We start from the raw sequence: 16939 nt of genomic DNA on the forward strand, positions 1-16939 counted from the left end.
GAAACCCCATCTCTACTAAAAATACAAAAAATAGCTGGGCGTGGTGGTGGGCGCCTGTAATCCCAGCTACTCGGGAGGCTGAGGCAGGAGAATCTAGCTTGAACCCAGGAGGCGGAGGTTTCAGTGAGCCAAGATCGCACCATTGTACTCCAGCCTGCGCAACAGAGTGAGACTCTGTCTCAAAAAAAAAAAAACCAGACCACCCAGGGCAATATGGTAAAATCTCTTCTCTACAAAACAAACAAACAAACAAAAAAAAACAAAAATTAGCTGGGTGTCATGGCTCACACCTGTAGTCCTAGCTACTCTGGAGGCTGAGGCAGGAGAATTGCATGAACCCGAGAGGCGGAGGTTGCAGTGAGCCGAGATCATGCCACTGCACTCCAGCCTGGGCGACAGAGCAAGACTCTTGTCTCACACACACAAAAAAGTAAAAACCTATAAAAGCTTTTACATCAAATCGCCCAAGATACCTTACTACCTTGCCTGTTAAAAAGACAGGGTAATAGGCCAGGCACGGTGGCTCACGCCTATAATCCCAGCACTTTGGGAGGCCAAGGTGGGTGGATCACAAGGTCAGGAGATCAAGACCATCCTGGCTAACATGGTGAAACCCCGTCTCTACTAAAAATGCAAAAATTAGCTGGGCATGGTGGCACATGCCTGTAGTCCCAGCTACTCGAGAGGTTGAGGCAGGAAAATCGCTTGAACCCAGGAGGTGGAGGTTTCAGTGAGCTGAGATTGTGCCACTGCACTCCAGCCTGGCGACAGAGCGAGACTCCGTCTCAAAAAACAAAAACAAAAACAAAAACAAAAAAAGGGTAGTAAATGTAACAAAGTAGTTAAGAATCTGAATCTGAACTTGTGTCCTGCCCCTTACTAGCTGTGGGCCAGCTAGTTAATCTGTCTGAGCTTTGGTTGCACCTGAGAAAAGGAAATGATACCATCTTCATAAGATTACATTGGGGCTTGAATGAGAGAATGCCTGTAAAGTGCTAGGCACATAGTGTTTGATAAATGCTTGATGTTATTGGAATTATGTCTTGTCTCCTCTGACTAGCTCACCCCAAATTTAAGTCTACTCTCCTCAAGCTCCCTACTTCTCTTGACTCCCACTATCTCCTGCAAAGGGATAGGAAGTGGGCCAGAAGGTAATGGGAGCTCCCTGACCCACTGGGGCACCTGTTCCATCAGATCCTGCCTGCTGGAGACCAGACAGAGGTGGGGGAGAAGGGTGTCACCCTTAGTGGAGGACAGCGTGCCCGGATTGCCCTTGCTCGTGCTGTCTACCAGGTCAGTTAAAGATGGAGGTTGCAGTGGCAGGGAGGTGGGGGGAGTCCAGAGCCTTGGGAACTTGGCTGAGTTAGGAGGATAGGAATATTTTCCTTAGCATCTGGTTCCTTCCCTCCTCCCTTGCATGTTCCTGAGGTATTGGCCATCCCATCCTCTTTTGCACATTTAAGGCAGAGTTCAAGGCCTTTAAAAAGTATTTGTAGGCTGGGCATGGTGGCTTAGGTCTGTAATCCCAGCACTTTGGGAGGCCAAGGCAGGAGGATTGCTTGGGCCCAGGAGTTCAAGATCAGCCTGGGCAATGTGGCAAAACCCTGTCTCTACAAAAAATAATTTTAAAAAGTTAGTTGGTGTAATCCTAGCACTTTGAGAGGCCGAGGAGGGTGGATCACTTGAGGTCAGGAGTTCGAGACCAGCTGGGCCAACATGGTGAAACCCCATCACTACTGAAAAACATACAAAAATTAGCTGGGCGTAGTGGCACATGCCTGTAATTCCAGCTACTCGGGAGGCTGAGGCAGGAGAATCGCTTGAACCCGAGAGGCAGAGGTTGCAGTGAGCCAAGATCACACCATTGCACTCCAGCCTGGGTGATGAGAATGAAACCCTGTCTCCAAAAAAATTTAGCTGGGCTTGATAGCATGCACCTGTAGTCCCAGCTACTCAGGAGGCTGAGGTGGGAAGGATCACTTGAGCCTGGGAAATTGAGGCTGCAGTGAGTGGTGTTCATGCCACTGCACTCCAGCCTGGGCAACAGAGCAAGACCATGTCTCAAAAAAAAAAAAAAAGTGTTATATGGGCTGAGGGCCTGGGACCTAGGAAAGCTGAGTGCTGGCCCTGGGGTGCTGTTCTTTCTTGCCTGAAGGGATGTCCACCCTCAGGTCTCACCTCCTTCTCTGCTAGTGTAGGGGTAGCCCCCAGAGTTTCTCTCAACTGTCTTCTCTGATCACTTTGAGATCTTCTCCGGAGAGCCTTTGGGTCCTGGTGCCCACGGTACCCTCACGTCTCCATAGGAAAAGGAGCTCTATCTCCTCGATGACCCTCTGGCCGCTGTGGATGCAGATGTGGCCAACCACCTGCTGCACAGGTGCATCCTGGGCATGCTGAGCCACACCACACGGCTGCTCTGCACCCACCGCACTGAGTACCTGGAGAGGGCTGACGCGGTGCTGCTGATGGAGGCCGGGCGCCTCATCCGGGCTGGTAATGGGGGCAGGAGCCCCGTGTGAGGGAGGTGTCTGCCCAGGTCTGGCAGGGGATTGTGAAGTACAGACTCTGCCCCCTGCTGCATGTGTGCCCTGAGCCAGTCATTGCTGCCTCCCGCCTTCACAGAACTGGTGTGAGGAACTGGGAGAACAGGAGGGAAAAGGAGCACGTTGGTAAAATGCCAGTGTATTTGGGACTCATGGGCTTTGTGACTGGGTGCTCTTGGGAACTTAAAGGCCCAGGGTCTCTGAGAACATTCTCATATCTTCAGAGAAGAGAAAGGAGTCAGGTTTAGAATGGTCTTTTTGTAAAAACAAAAATTTTTAAACTCTGAAAGATTTTTATGCAGAGGGATGTGACCACCTGCAAGTTCACTGGGAGAGAAATAGGAGGAAATGAAGCTCCAGCCAGATATTAGGAATTGAGCGAAGCATGAGAAAAAGCTCTGCAGTAATGAGAAGTAACCCTGGACAGAGTGGCAGGCATAGCTCTGGCGGTCCTCTTGGGGATGGACATTCGTCCGTCTCTGCTGGTCGGAATCAAGATTTACAAGGATGGACTTGAGTCCTGCTCGAGGTCTAGGGGTATCCAGAGCAGGGTGGGTTCGAGAGGGAGGCCTAAGAGTCCTGCTCGAGGTCTAGGGGTATCCTGCTAGGGTGGGTTAGACGGGGAGGCCTGAGAGGATGAGAGGTGGGATCTGCACACGCACTGAGAAAGGCATAGTATAGACTCAGAACAGTCCTCTCCCAATCTCCCCTTCTACCCTCCAGGACCTCCCTCTGAGATTCTGCCACTGGTACAAGCTGTCCCCAAAGCCTGGGCTGAGAATGGACAAGAGTCTGACTCAGGTATGGCTCCCCAGTGGGAGAAAAGGGCTTGCTTTTCCCTGCCACACTGTAGAGCTTTTTCTACAAAGGCTGCCCGCTCCTCTGAAATACTGAGTTTTCAGCTGGCACCCTGCAAGCTTAATTCTTCCATGACCCCTGATTCTCACAGCCACAGCCCAGTCAGTACAGAACCCAGAGAAAACAAAGGAGGGGCTGGAGGAGGAGCAGAGCACATCTGGTCGCCTGCTGCAGGAAGAAAGCAAGAAGGAGGGCGCCGTGGCCTTGCACGTGTACCAAGCTTACTGGAAGGCCGTGGGCCAGGGCTTGGCCTTAGCCATCCTCTTCTCTCTGCTTCTCATGCAAGGTGAGAGCGTGCCTGGGAGTCTCTTACGTCGTAACGGCTGTGCTGTCTAGGTGCCCATTACCTTGCACTAATCATTACAAAGCCCAGAGACTCACCAAGCATGGGTCACAGCTGGGACAAAAGCCATACTCCTAATTCTGAGAGATGCCCAGGCGCCAGAGGCATGTGCTCTATAGCTGGCTTCTGTTCTGCCCCCTAGGTTTAAGCTCCCATTCTGCAAGTCTGAGATCCTCTTCTCCCCAGAGCTGAAGGGTGACGGGCCTATGAGAGAAGCCCACACTAGGGAGGATATGGGCTAGTGGCAGGGTGGGGAGGCCAGGCCAGGCGGATGGAGATGGGCAGGAACCAGAGGCAAGGGCGGAGAAAGGGGGCATTGGAATAGAATGAACAAGGGAAAGGAGCCTCTTACAGCTTTTTCCTTCCTGTCCCCACCCAGCCACGCGGAACGCTGCTGACTGGTGGCTCTCCCACTGGATCTCTCAGCTGAAGGCTGAGAATAGCTCCCAGGAGGCGCAACCCTCCACCAGCCCAGCTTCTATGGGGCTCTTCTCTCCGCAGCTGCTCCTCTTTTCCCCTGGAAACCTCTAGTGAGTGGCTGGGGCTGGGGGTAGGCCTGGTGCTCTCAGAGTGGTCGCCAGGCAGGGAGTGAGGGTTGTGGCCGGTATTCCAGATGCTGTGACTTCTGGAGGGTGGGAGAGATGGCATGGGGGAGGAGAAAGGACCCCCGAGTGGCCCTAGTTTTGGTTACCGACAGCCCCCTCCTCACCACCCAGCACCCCAGTGTTCCCACTGCCCAAAGCTGCCCCCAATGGCTCCTCAGACATCCGTTTCTACCTCACCGTGTATGCGACCATTGCTGGTGTCAATTCCCTCTGCACCCTTCTCCGGGCAGTGCTCTTTGCAGCAGGCACCCTTCAAGCAGCTGCCACTCTGCATCGCCGCCTGCTGCATCGAGTCCTTATGGTGAGGGGCTGGGACCTCGGGGGTAGGGGAGTGCAGTCCTAGCCCCTGTGGAGTGTCCTCCCAATACTCGGGCTCCACTGGGGATGGGAGAGTCTTTCCTGCCCTGGGATATTCTTCCTCAACCTCTGCCAATCTCTCTTCTCTGCCCCCAAATTCTGGGGATATTTTAGTCCTTCCCTATTCTCTATCTTGGGCCTTCCCCTCCACCCCACCTCCCCCAGTGCTGCCTGCCAACCCCTCTTCTGCCAGACTCTGCCCTGGCCCAATCAGCGTCCTTCTCCCAGGCACCAGTGACTTTCTTCAATGCCACACCCACGGGCCGGATCCTAAACCGCTTCTCCTCTGATGTGGCCTGTGCGGATGACAGCCTGCCCTTCATCCTCAACATCCTCCTGGCCAATGCAGCAGGCCTGCTGGGGCTCCTGGCCGTGCTGGGCTCTGGCCTGCCCTGGCTGCTGCTCCTGCTGCCGCCTTTGAGCATCATGTACTATCACGTGCAGCGCCACTACAGGGCCTCCTCACGGGAGCTGCGGCGCCTGGGCAGCCTCACCCTGTCTCCACTGTATAGCCATCTGGCCGATACCTTGGCTGGCCTCTCTGTGCTCCGGGCCACAGGGGCCACCTACAGGTGTGTGAACCAGAGCCCAGGGGGATGAGGCGTTGGGGGGAGAGGAAAAGAGAGACCCCCAAGAAGAGGAATATGCAGGGTATGGTTGGTTCAGCCCTCCTGGGGACAAGGGATGGGGAAGGAGGAAAGCAACAGAAGAAGGAGATAGGGAGGCAGAGTGGACCCCCACTTTGAAAGAGCACACTGGCATCTGCAGCCCTGAGGGAGGCCTGTGGGTAGATAGACCAGCTCCCAAGAAGGAGCTGCTCAATAAGGGCCTTCCCTGTTGAGGCCCTGAGGCTGGGTGGCTCAGGGCAACAGTGGAGTGGCCTCAAATCCCTCTGGCCTTCCCTAGGTTTGAGGAGGAGAACCTGCGACTCCTTGAGCTAAACCAGAGGTGCCAGTTTGCCACCAGTGCCACAGTGCAGTGGCTGGACATTCGGCTACAGCTCATGGGGGCGGCAGTGGTCAGCGCTATCGCAGGCATCGCTCTGGTGCAGCACCAGCAGGGCCTCGCTAACCCAGGTGCCACCCAGGACCCCTCACCCCTACCTCACCCACAAGTTAGTCCACCCCTCTCCCAGATCTCTCCCTGCACCATCCCCCCAACATTTTCACCTCCCACCCAGGGTTCCCTGTGAGGATGTATCATGATTATCATCATCACCCCCGTTTGGAGTTGAGGAGACAATCCCCAGGAGGGACTTGCCCAGGTGGTGGTGGCCTGGGGACTAGAATGAGTCTTCTGAGCTGCTGGTCTCAGTCCCTTCCCTGCTTCCACCCTGTCCCCACCACACTGCCCCAGCCCGCTTCAGTCTCCCACATGCCGTCCCTCCCAGCTTCTCCAGGCCCACCCCCTGCCCTGCATCTGGCCTCCTGTGCTCCTGGCTAGGTCCTATCACCCTCCTGCTTCTCTGTTGCTTTTTTGTTTTGTTTTTTTTTTTTGAGATGGAGTCTCGCTCTGTTGCCCAGGCTGGAGTGCAGTGGCTCGATCTCGGCTCACTGCAACCTCTGCCTCCCGGGTTCAAGCAATTCTCCTGTCTCAGCCTCCCAAGTAGCTGGGATTACAGGCGCCTGCCACCACGCCCAGCTAATTTTTGTATTTTTAGTAGAGACAGCGTTTCACCATGTTGGCCAGGCTGGTCTCAAACTCCTGACCTCGTGATCCACCTGCCTTGGCCTCCCAAAGTGCTGGAATTACAGGCGTGAGCCACCGCACCCAGCCTCTGTTGCTTCCTTTAAATGCCAGCAGTCCACAGCCTGGGGAGTCTCTCACAAACGTCCCGGTGTCCAAGCTCTCCCAGCAGCTGGTACTTCTCTCCCCCAGGGCTGGTGGGCTTGTCGCTGTCTTATGCCCTGTCCCTGACGGGCCTGCTCTCGGGCCTGGTGAGCAGCTTCACACAGACAGAGGCCATGCTGGTGAGCGTCGAGCGGCTGGAAGAGTACACCTGTGACCTGCCCCAGGAACCCCAGGGCCAGCCACTGCAGGTGGGCCTGTACCCCCACCCCAGGCCAAAGCTCTGGAACCCTGAAGGCCCCAGTCTCCCTCACGATTCCTTTCTTTTTGCCCACCCATCTTTCTCAGCTCCCATAACCTCTCTTCATGACGACCACAATTCTTCACCATGTCCCTTCTTCCCCATCTCTCATTCTCTCATTCCTCTCACACTGTCCATTTCTCATTATTCTCCCCTCCTCACCATCGCTCCTCATCTCCCCTATCTCCCTTTCCCCCTCTGTCTCCCACCCATGGACCCCACCAGCTGGGCACCGGCTGGCTGACCCAGGGGGGCGTGGAGTTCCAGGACGTGGTGTTGGCGTACCGGCCAGGGCTGCCGAATGCCCTGGATGGAGTGACCTTCTGCGTGCAGCCTGGAGAGAAGTTGGGCATCGTGGGCCGCACAGGCTCCGGCAAGTCTTCCCTGTTGTTGGTGCTCTTCCGGCTGCTAGAGCCCAGTTCAGGGCGAGTGCTGCTGGACGGCGTGGACACCAGCCAGCTGGAGCTGGCCCAGCTCAGGTCTGGGGGAGATGGACTTGGGAGGGGAAGGGGGAACCAGAACTACTGGCACTTAGAGGAGGGCATAGCCAGGAAGGCTTTATATAAACTCACAGCAGCCAGGGCTGATCAGGGGGCTGAAGTGGAGGACAGGATGAGCAGGCGAGGACAGCGAACTCCTAGTGCCCAGGTCCAGATTCATGGCTGGTGATCTCAAGGTCTTCCTCGCCCTGACCCAGGCCACCTTTCCAGCTTCATCTTTCTTGTACTTCCTACCATACACCCTCCACTCTTGTGCCCCAAGATACTGATCCCCTGAGTCCTAGGCTCAGCAGGCAGTGCTTCAGACAGCTTGAGACCTGAACCGGTTGCCCTTGGCTTCAGGTGGCCTCACTGGAGGGTATACAACCCTTCCTTACCTCCAGGTCAACCTAGTATCATTTTCTCTGAGTACAGTGATATGGAAAAGGTAGGGAAGCTGTATCCTAAAGCCCTAGGCCTGCCTCTTCTGCCTTCTCTTCTAAGCTGTGGTGGCCCTACCTTATAGCTCCATCATGTCTTCAGGACCCAATTCTAGGCCCACTCCAACCTTGAAGTGTCACCTGCCCTTTCAGTCGCTCTGGTCATTCCTTGCGTAGCCACTGCCACCCCTGGAGTCAGTGCCACACAGTTTAGCCCATTTGTTTTCTCTGGTTTGTGTGTGTGCACCTCCGTGAAATGTAGGCACCTTGAGGACAGAGTCCAGCCTTTGGTTTCTTTGGTATTGCTCATAGCACTGGCACAGTTCTAGGTACCCAGCTACTAACAGATCATTTGGTGGGGATGGGGTGGGGAGCAGAGTGGGGTTATGTTCAGGTCTCATATCCAGGCTTTTGTGGAGGTGCTAGTCTTGTAGTCAGAAACTGAGCTGGGAGCAGAAGTGGCTACATCTCCAACCACTAGACTCCATGTCATTGTCCCCCAGATCCCAGCTGGCTATCATCCCCCAGGAGCCCTTTTTGTTCAGTGGGACTGTTCGGGAAAACCTGGACCCCCAGGGCCTACATAAGGACAGGGCCTTGTGGCAGGCCCTGGAGCAGTGCCACCTGAGTGAGGTGATTACATCCATGGGTGAGTGCTGGACCCTGACCTTAGAGCAAGAAGGGAGCAGGGATGGCCTGGGCCCTGCAACGAAGATGCTTTCCTTGCAGGTGGTCTGGATGGTGAGCTGGGTGAGGGGGGCCGGAGCTTATCTCTTGGGCAGAGGCAGCTGTTGTGTTTGGCCAGGGCTCTCCTCACAGATGCCAAGGTAAGGTGAGAGAAAGAGACATTAGAGAGGGCCAGGAAGAAGGCTGGGGGCCGGGAGGTGGGGAGGTAGAGTGGGGAGAGGTTTTAGGGGACCAAGTTCATTTTCCTTTTAGAGCTGGAAGTGGGGAGCTGTGGTAGGGGCTGTTGCTTGGGCCAGGCCCAACCCACCCTGCAGCCTCTCCTTCCTTCTTATCCCCTACCCCATTCCCATATTCCAGATCCTGTGTATCGATGAGGCCACAGCAAGCGTGGACCAGAAGACAGACCAGCTGCTCCAGCAGACCATCTGCAAACGCTTTGCCAACAAGACAGTGCTGACCATTGCCCATAGGTATGTAAACGCCTGGTAACAGCCTAATCAGGGACTGTGGTAGCATGCACCGAGAGCCTCCGTTGCTTTCAGGGACCCCAGTGGTCAGGGCCTTAGAGATCCTGCCCCCGCAAATCTCAGCTCCTCCTTCTCCAGGGACGAGAAGGGTCCTTTATAGCACTGCCTAGGGCTCTTTATAGCACATTATCTGAGGGCCCTTTATAGCACTGCCTAGGGCCCTTTATAGCACATTATCTGAGGGACTCTGCAGTCCCTTCCCCAGCACCAAGCCAGGGGCTAAAGCCTGTGGGGACAGACCTGTGGTGTCCCGAGGGGAGAGGAGGGAAAGCAGGTCAGTGTTCTTACTTAGGGCATTGTCCCTCATCCCCTACACTGACCATCTTCCCCCTCACAGGCTCAACACGATCCTGAACTCAGACCGGGTACTGGTGCTACAAGCGGGGAGAGTGGTAGAGCTGGACTCCCCGGCCACCCTGCGCAACCAGCCCCACTCCCTGTTCCAGCAGCTGCTGCAGAGCAGCCAGCAGGGAGTCCCTGCCTCACTCGGAGGTCCCTGAGCCCAATCCCACACCCTGCAGAGTTCTCCCCTCTCTCTGATCCAGGCCGGGCCTGTACAGAGGTGCTGGCTGCTTGTTTACATTCTCCTCTGGGGCTCTACCTCTTCACACTTCCCCAGAAGGGAAAAGGGCACCCTGGGTTACTCTTTGGAAATCACTCCTTGGTGGGCAGCATCCTGAGGCTTCCCCAGAACCAGGCCTCTGCTCTGGCCCTCTTGCATCTGGAACGCCAGGTGGGTTTTTCTGGCATAGGAGGCCACTTGCATTTTCATAGTTTTATTTGATAAAATTCCATCTTACATTCTGTGTATTAAAAAAATAATATTTCTGGTGTGAGGCTGAGGTCTCCTCTGTGTGTGTACCCAAGCTGAAGGGTGGTGAGAACGGACCACTCCAGTCTGAGGGGTGGAAGAGGTGAGGAAGGGGGCCAGAAAGCCCCCACCTCCATCACAGTGCTGTGGTCTTTCCAGGCTCAGGGGGCAAGTCAGGTGGCAGGGGGAGCCCTGCTGGCAGCATGCTAACCTGACACTCCTGGTCCTGGCACGCTGGAGCATAGTGTGGGGCAGGGTAGCAACAGGGTCCAGGGGGGCAGACACCCCGGCGCCAGGCCCTCAGGGTCAGCAACACAGTAGCCAGAACCAGGGCAGCAGTGAGGGCCCCAAACACCACCAGGGCCACCAAGCTAGGCTCACCTAGCCCAGCCTCTTGCCTCCGCACCACCTCCTTCACTGAGATCCGCAGCAGACCAGCCCCTGCGCTGTGGGGGGCTGGCCCCGTGGCGGGTACCACTACAGCTGAGGTGGGCCCTAGAGGGGTGTCCACTGTGGTTGGGGGGTCTGGGACAGGTAAGACAAGCTCACAAGTCTTGCCACCATAGCCACTGGGGCAGAGGCAGTCGAAGTCATGGACACGGTCCCGACAGCGGGCCCCTCTCTGGCATGGGCGGCTGGCACAGTCATCCAGGTTGATGGTGCAGAAGCGTCCAGCAAAGCCCTCAGGACAGAGGCAGGAGAAGCGGTTTATGCCGTCAAGGCAGGTGGCACCGTTAGCACAAGGCCGCATCAGGCAGTCATCCACATTTACCTCACAGCGGGCACCCACAAAGCCCACCAAGCAGCGGCACGTGAAGTTGAGAGCAAAGCCCTGGTCGTCCTGGCACTGCCCGCCATTGCGGCATGGGGAGCTGTGGTAGGGGTGAGAGAGGACATGATAACCAACTTACCAACACCTGTAGGGCAGCCCAGGTCAGTATCCTGACCACTGCCCGCCATGTCATCTTGGGCTACACGCTCCGAGCCTCAAATACCTCATTTTAAAAATGAGAATAAAAATAGTACCCAGCTTCCCTAATTGTGAGGGTTAAGTGAAATAATCAATGTCAAGCCATTAGCACAGGGCCCAGCCAGAAGGCAGGGCTCAGGGTAAGTGTGCTATTATTATCCTCACAGGCTCCTGGGCCTGATGCGGAAATGAGGACAAGTCCAGCCCTGCAGGCTGTTTCCTCATCCCTACTGTGACACAGAAGGGTGCAAGCCAGCGTTCAGGAGAGGATGAGGAGAGACCCAGGCCCTTCAGTCTCCCCACACCCACCCTCCCCAACCAGAACAGTAACACGTTTGTTACCCCTCTAGCTCCTATAGATTGTTGAGGAAATGGCTCAGAAGGTACAAAAAAAAAGTTGAGAAACCCTGAACTAGGAACACTTTGGCATGCAGGGGTTTTATCTGAGTGTCCCTGTGTGGGTCTGACTCTCAGTCCCCCACCCTCCCAACAGTCCTGCCTCTTTTCTCATCCCATCACCAGGTTCTGGTCTAACCTTCCACTCACCCTGAGGGCCCAGCACTCACCCTGCCTGTTCACAGGGTCCAGCCTTGCGCTCGCAGTCACGCCCATGGAAGCCTGGTAAGCACACACAATGGTACTCACCGCCCCCGTCATACATGCACTGGCCTCCATTCTGGCAGGGGGACTGCGTGGTACAGATATGTTCATCTGGAGAGGGGACAGGAAAGGCTCTGGGATAACCCCTCCCATCTGGTCCCCAGACCAGACTTGTCCACGCCTTCCAGGCCCCAGGTTCTGTAGGTGTGGCTATACTACAAACCCAGCCCAGGCTGGCGTGGTATGCTAGGGAGAGACAACAACACTGAATTTGGAGTCAGGAGGCTCCTGGCCCTGGCTCTCAGTCTGTCTCAAACTGACCTTGGGCTGGGTACTGTGGCTCATGCCTGTAATCCCAGCACTTTGGAAGACCAAGGTGGGCAGATGACTTGAGGTCAGGAGTTCGAGACCAGCCTGGCCAACATGGCAAAACCCCATCTCTACTAAAAATACCAACATTAGGCCGGTACAGTGGCTCATGCCTATAATTCCAGCACTTTCGGAGGCCAAGGCGGGTGGATCACTTGAGGTCAGGAGTTCGAGACCAGCCTGGCCAACATGGTGAAACTCTATCTCTACTAAAAATACAAAAATTAGCTGAAGTGGCGGGTGCCTGTAATTCCAGCTACTGGGGAGGCTGAGGCACGAGAATCACTTGAACCCAGGAGGCGGAGGTTACAGTGAGCCGAGATCGCACCACTGCACTCCAGCCTGGGTGACAGAGTGAGACTCCATCTCAAAACAAAACAAACAAAAAAACCTGACTTTGAGCAGGTTATAGCTCTTCTGTGGGCCTTAGTTTCCTTATCTGTAAAATGAGTACAATTTTTAGCAGCTGTGTTTCCTGCCCCATGGGGTTATGTTGAGGATCAATTCAGACAACATATAAAAAGTCTAAGATTTAAAAAAATGATAAAATACCATGTATTTGAGGGTTTGACAAGGACACAATAGGCACTCAATAAATACTGATGGCTGTTCCCCTAAGAACATGGGGTTCCCAACCAAAAGCTACCCTTCCTCCCCCCTACCTTTGTCACAGAACTTGCCTGCCCAGCCACTGTGGCAGATGCACTGCCATGGCTGGTGGCAGGTACCGTGCTGGCAGCCAGGCATCCTCACACAGCGCTCACAGTGCAGCCCCTCCCAGCCCGGGTCACACCTGACGGGGAGAAGCACAGGGTCAGGGCTCTGGGTCGTGGATGTGAAGAAATGGAGGAGACAGAACCAGAGCTTCTAGAAACCAAGAGGACATATGACAGCCCCTAAGGGAAAGCAGACCTGTCCCAGGTAGGTGTAGGACTGTGCAGGGTCATAGGACACATATATGGAATCAGACCATCAGACACCAGCACTCAAACCCTGGTTCTGTACTTTAACCTGAGCCTCAGTTTTCTCACCTGTAAATTGGGGATACACCTTGCAGGGTTGAGTAGAGGAAGAAATAAGATGTCTGTAAATGCCTCCAGTACCCCTCCTGGCATGTCTGAGGTGCTCACAAACATTTAAAGAAGAATGACCTTGAAAGGCCATCAGGGCCGGGGCGTGGTTGCTCACGCCTGTAATCCCAGCACTTTGGGAGGTCGAGGCAGGTGGATCACTTGAGGTCAGGAGTTCAAGACCAGCCTGGCCAACTGGGTGAAACCCTGTCTCTACAAAAAATACAAAAAATTACCCGGGCATGGTGGTGTGCATCTGTAATCCATTATTGAGGAGGCCGAGGCAGGGGAAGTTGAACACAAGAGGCAGAGGCTGCAGTGAGCTGAGATCGCGCCACTGCACTCCAGCCTTGGCAACAGAGCGAGACTCTGTCTCAAAAAAAAAATAAATAAATAAAAACAAAAAAGGTCATCAGGACTATCCTCCCACCATGATTCCAGGGCAAACACTTGACCCATATTTTAAAAGCCCTCCGGGGGTGAAGAGTCTCAAAGACCCCCAGCCAATTGAACTACCTGCCTCATCAACTCATTTCCTTATGTCCACTTTCCTCCTGCTACAGAATTTGCCCAATCTCCCAGTGAGTCAACTACTCAAACTCATCAAGAAAGATCCTCTTTCATTGTGTTTCTCCCCAGCAACTCTCCCTGCAGCATTTCTTTTCCAGGCTAAACCATTTCTCTTTCCCTTTTTCCTTTATCTTTCCATTTCCTTATGGCACCCAATCCCCAAGCTCTCTCAAGCTTTAGGTCTCTCTCCCTGTCAGGAGTTCAGACAATCCCTGGATCAGACTTGGGAGATTAAAGAAGTGGGGAGATAAAAACTAGAAGAAGCAAGAGAGGTGAGATAAAGGGGAAAGGGGGACTGGCCAGTCAGCCATAGGAGTGATGAGGCATGAAGAGTAGAGTCTGAAGCCCCTAGACACTGTTGTGCACGTGAAGGGCTTAGAAATGGGTACCAAAGGGTTTGGGGGCACGTGCTCAGGACAGGTACCTGCAGGAGCCGTCAGGTGCACAGCAGCCGTGGGCCAGGTCACAGTGGGAGCTGCAGTCATCGGCTGCAAGAGATTGATGTGGGAGGGGTGAGTCTGAGTCAGGGCACAGCTCGCTGGGATGCGGGACTCAGGAGAGGACTGGGGTTCCAGTAACTGAGCGGACTCAGCCCTAGGGCAGGACATAACACAGAAACTCATCCCATTCCAAAAAGGCAACCTCGGTCTTGCTTGCCCCGCGGGTCGGAGCGACTGCAGTGCCGTCTCCGGCCGGCAGAGGTCAACGTGCAAGCGAGGACGGCTGGACAGGGCCGCGACTGGAGCCCAGCGGGCGCGCTCACCTCGGACAGGCTGACCGGGAGCCCCCAGAATGCACAACAGGCACACGAGATGCAGGCAGCGGCAGCCGCTGGGCATGGTCAGCGCCGGCCCCAGGAGGGACGGACGGATGGACGGCCGGACGCGTGGACACCTGTGGGACGGCACCGGTTGGGAGGCGGCCGGACGCGGAGATAGCGGCACGGATACGGGTTCCAAGTGACAGGAGCCGACGAGGGAGAGGGGCGCCGGGACAGAAGAAGGGGATGGGGGTAGCGGGAGGATGGGGGCAGGGAAGGGTTGAGCAGGCGAAGAGAGCGAGGAGAGCGAAGACAGGAACCCGGGAGCGGGGTCTGCAAGGAGGGGAAAGATGGGCAGCGCGGAGCGAGGCCAGGCGCGGGAATGGCTGGGGTTCGGATCGTAGTCAGGACGGAGGGGTCCGCGGGATGGGGACAGCGCCGAGAGGCGGCCTCGAGCACGGAGGGGACGCGGGGGCCGGAGGGAAGGACGGTTCCCGGCAGCGAGCAGTCTCCGCCCCACAGCTCCGACAGCGCCCCCCCCCCCACCACCACTCTCTCCCACGTCCCCTTTCTATCTCCGCCGCGCTGGGTTCGGCGGCGGCGCGGGGCCTGGAATCCCCACCGCGCCCGTAGCCCTGCGCGCCCTGTCCCCGCAGTCCTCACCTCCGGCGGGGAGGTGGCGCGCCCCGGGGCGCAGAGAGAGGCCGGATCCGACGGGTGCCGCCGAGGGGCCGTGAGGGAGCGCGGGGCCGCCCCTAGCTGGCCGCGGGGCCGGGCGCCGAAGCGGCTGCCATGCGAGCCGAGCGCTCGGGAATCTGGGGCTCCAGGCGACCCCGAGCGGCGGCAGCGGCTGCTCCTCGCGCGCGCTCAGGCCCCCTGCCAGGGGCGGAGCCCGCCCCCACCCCCATCCCCCCTCCCCGCGACGCACGGCGCACACCTAGCACCCGGCGCGCCCCGGGGCCCCGGCCCTCCGCGGCTACCCAACGCCCCGAACCCAGCTTCCTTCCAAGAGAGGAGGAAATCTTAGGAGTCTCAATGGGAGCAAACTATTAAGCCAAAGGAGCGCGACCCCGTTATTCTCTCATCTCCCATGCCCACTTTCCCGACCAGCGCTCCGCGGCCCACGCCCCAGCCCTGCCTTCGCTTGTCCGCCGCTCATCACGCTTCTCATATAGATCCATGCACACGCAGGCAATCGCTCCCCGCCCTCCGCCTGTCACCAGCCCACGCCTCCCCGCTTGTAAAGCCTTCATCACCTGCTTCATCTGTGTGCTCCTCTGCTCCTCCTCGCCCTCCGCTTCTTCCTGTCCACGTTGCCGTCTCCAGCCTTCCAAGATCAACCTATCCCTATATAAATATCAACCCGATCCACCCAACCACACCCCGGCCCTACCCCCACCACCCTTCCCTCCCTGAAGTCTCAGCCCTTCCACCCCATTCCTTTTTGTGACTGCCTCTGAGAATCCTTTCTGGACTGGGAATGCCCCTGACTCTGTAAATGTGCACACAAAACCCCCTCCACCGCCAAGTTCCTTCTCCTGTACCCCATCACGTTCGTCCTTGGCCTCAGGCTAAACCTCAACTGCCCAAACCTGGAGCTCAGATTCAGAGAGTAACGGAGGGGGAGTGGGGGAAAGCTGCCCTCCAGGCCTCTTTGCCCCCTTCTGGCTAATGGCTCAGAGACACATTTCAAGACAAGGACCCAGTCAAGCTCGGTGGGCTCACGCCTGTAATTCCAGCACTTTGGGAGGCTGAGGCGGGCGGATCACCTGAGGTCAGGAGTTCGAGACCAGCCTGGCCAACATGGTGAAACCCGTCTCTATTAAAAATACAGAAATTAGCCAGGCGTGGTGGTGCGCGCCTGTAATCCCAGCTACTCGGAAGGCTGAGGCAGGAAAATCGCTTGAAAACCCGGGAGGCAGAAGTTGCAGTTAGCCAAGATCGCGCCACTGCACTCCAGCTTGGGGGACAGAGCAAAACTCCGACTCCCGCCCCCCCAAAAAAAAGACAAGGACCCAGAACATAATTTCTAGTTTGTGCAGGACAACAGGGCAGAGGTCAGGAACGCTAGCGCCCATCTCTAGTCCTTCAGATTGAGATTTCACCATCTTTAAATTCAAAACATCGGAAGGAGCAGTCGCTAGTCGGTGCAGAGCAGCTTCCCACCTTCACACAGCCACCTCCACAGGCACAGAGCCCCAGGGCTCATTTTTCCTGCAGTCTCCATTGGATATAACACTTACACCCACTCAGCTCCCTAGCTGGCCTCCTCTCAACTGTGATCGCCTCTTCCCTGAAGAGCTCTCTGAATTTGAGTAATGACATGGCTGTACCATTCATTTTGTTTAAACACATTTTTTTTTTTTTTGGTGAAAAATTGCAAACAACCTATAATTCAAAAATTACTGTAGGCAAATAAATTATGGCACATCAACACTATGTGACTGTTAAAAATACTTTTTTTTTTTTTTTGACGTCTAAAGATGTCCAAAAAAGCTAAGAATATGTAAAGTGCGGTGGGGGGAAGCCGGAAACAAAGAAGAACGTACTTTGACATTGGCAGTGCTTTTCTCTGGATGATCGAATTATAGAGGTTTTTTTTTTTCTTATTAATACTTTTAAGCATTAACACTTTTTTTTTTTTTTTTTTTTTTTGAGACGGAGTCTCGCTTTGTGGCCCAAGCTGGAGTGCAGTGGCGCTATCTCGGCTCACTGCAAGCTCCGCCTCCCAGGTTCACGCCATTCTCCTGCCTCAACGTCCCAAGTAGCTGGGACTACAGGCGCCCATCACCCCGCCCGGCTAATTTTTTTTGTATTTTTAGTAAAGACGGGGTTTCACCATGTTAGCCAGGATGGTCTTG

At 55.6% G+C, this 16939-nt stretch overlaps 2 protein-coding genes across 15 annotated transcripts in view; one reads left to right on the top strand and one right to left on the bottom strand.

Moving 5' to 3' along the window:
* The window catches only part of ABCC10 (ATP binding cassette subfamily C member 10), a 22961-nt gene extending 13202 nt beyond the window's left edge, over positions 1 to 9759 (top strand). For all 9 annotated transcript variants that reach the window (XM_034962134.3, XM_034962135.3, XM_057302496.2 and 6 more), the window contains 14 exons: positions 1195 to 1293; positions 2304 to 2493; positions 3267 to 3344; positions 3493 to 3687; positions 4124 to 4274; positions 4461 to 4650; positions 4935 to 5278; positions 5613 to 5782; positions 6585 to 6745; positions 7021 to 7274; positions 8218 to 8363; positions 8444 to 8541; positions 8759 to 8871; positions 9266 to 9759. In XM_034962134.3, the coding sequence (XP_034818025.2) occupies positions 1195 to 1293; positions 2304 to 2493; positions 3267 to 3344; positions 3493 to 3687; positions 4124 to 4274; positions 4461 to 4650; positions 4935 to 5278; positions 5613 to 5782; positions 6585 to 6745; positions 7021 to 7274; positions 8218 to 8363; positions 8444 to 8541; positions 8759 to 8871; positions 9266 to 9428 (2352 nt within the window). In that variant the 3' untranslated portion in view covers positions 9429 to 9759. The remainder of the gene's footprint in view (positions 1 to 1194; positions 1294 to 2303; positions 2494 to 3266; positions 3345 to 3492; positions 3688 to 4123; positions 4275 to 4460; positions 4651 to 4934; positions 5279 to 5612; positions 5783 to 6584; positions 6746 to 7020; positions 7275 to 8217; positions 8364 to 8443; positions 8542 to 8758; positions 8872 to 9265) is intronic.
* DLK2 (delta like non-canonical Notch ligand 2) lies at positions 9689 to 15982 on the bottom strand. Of its 6 annotated transcripts, none has more exons than XM_003833257.5 (6): positions 15335 to 15982; positions 14082 to 14212; positions 13743 to 13806; positions 12341 to 12471; positions 11276 to 11420; positions 9689 to 10611 (listed from the first exon to the last, which is right to left on the bottom strand). In XM_003833257.5, exons 2-6 carry the CDS (start codon positions 14155 to 14157, stop codon positions 9876 to 9878), a joined length of 1152 nt encoding a protein of 383 aa, XP_003833305.1. In that variant the 5' UTR covers positions 14158 to 14212; positions 15335 to 15982; the 3' UTR covers positions 9689 to 9875. The 6 variants fall into 6 exon arrangements, with proteins under 6 accessions (XP_003833305.1, XP_063461355.1, XP_034818035.1 ...); XM_063605285.1 differs by lacking the exon at positions 15335 to 15982 and adding an exon at positions 14742 to 14880 and having other exon boundaries at positions 12359 to 12471; XM_034962144.3 differs by lacking the exon at positions 15335 to 15982 and adding an exon at positions 14742 to 14880 and having other exon boundaries at positions 11276 to 11327.
* Positions 15983 to 16939: the final 957 nt, after the last annotated feature.

Source organism: Pan paniscus, chromosome 5 (assembly GCF_029289425.2).
Source record: "Pan paniscus chromosome 5, NHGRI_mPanPan1-v2.0_pri, whole genome shotgun sequence".
NCBI classification, from domain to species: domain Eukaryota; kingdom Metazoa; phylum Chordata; class Mammalia; order Primates; family Hominidae; genus Pan; species Pan paniscus.

What these genes read in the sequence shown, in the direction of transcription:
- DLK2 (XM_003833257.5), bottom strand. Translation starts at nt 14,157, where the DNA reads ATGCCCAGCGGCTGCCGCTGCCTGCATCTCGTGTGCCTGTTGTGCATT. An exon ending in TCCCGGTCAGCCTGTCCGAG is followed by an intron (nt 13,807 to 14,081) that starts GTGAGCGCGCCC and finishes AATCTCTTGCAG; the next exon opens with CCGATGACTGCAGCTCCCAC. An exon ending in GGACCCTGTGAACAGGCAGG is followed by an intron (nt 10,612 to 11,275) that starts GTGAGTGCTGGG and finishes CCCCTACCACAG; the next exon opens with CTCCCCATGCCGCAATGGCG.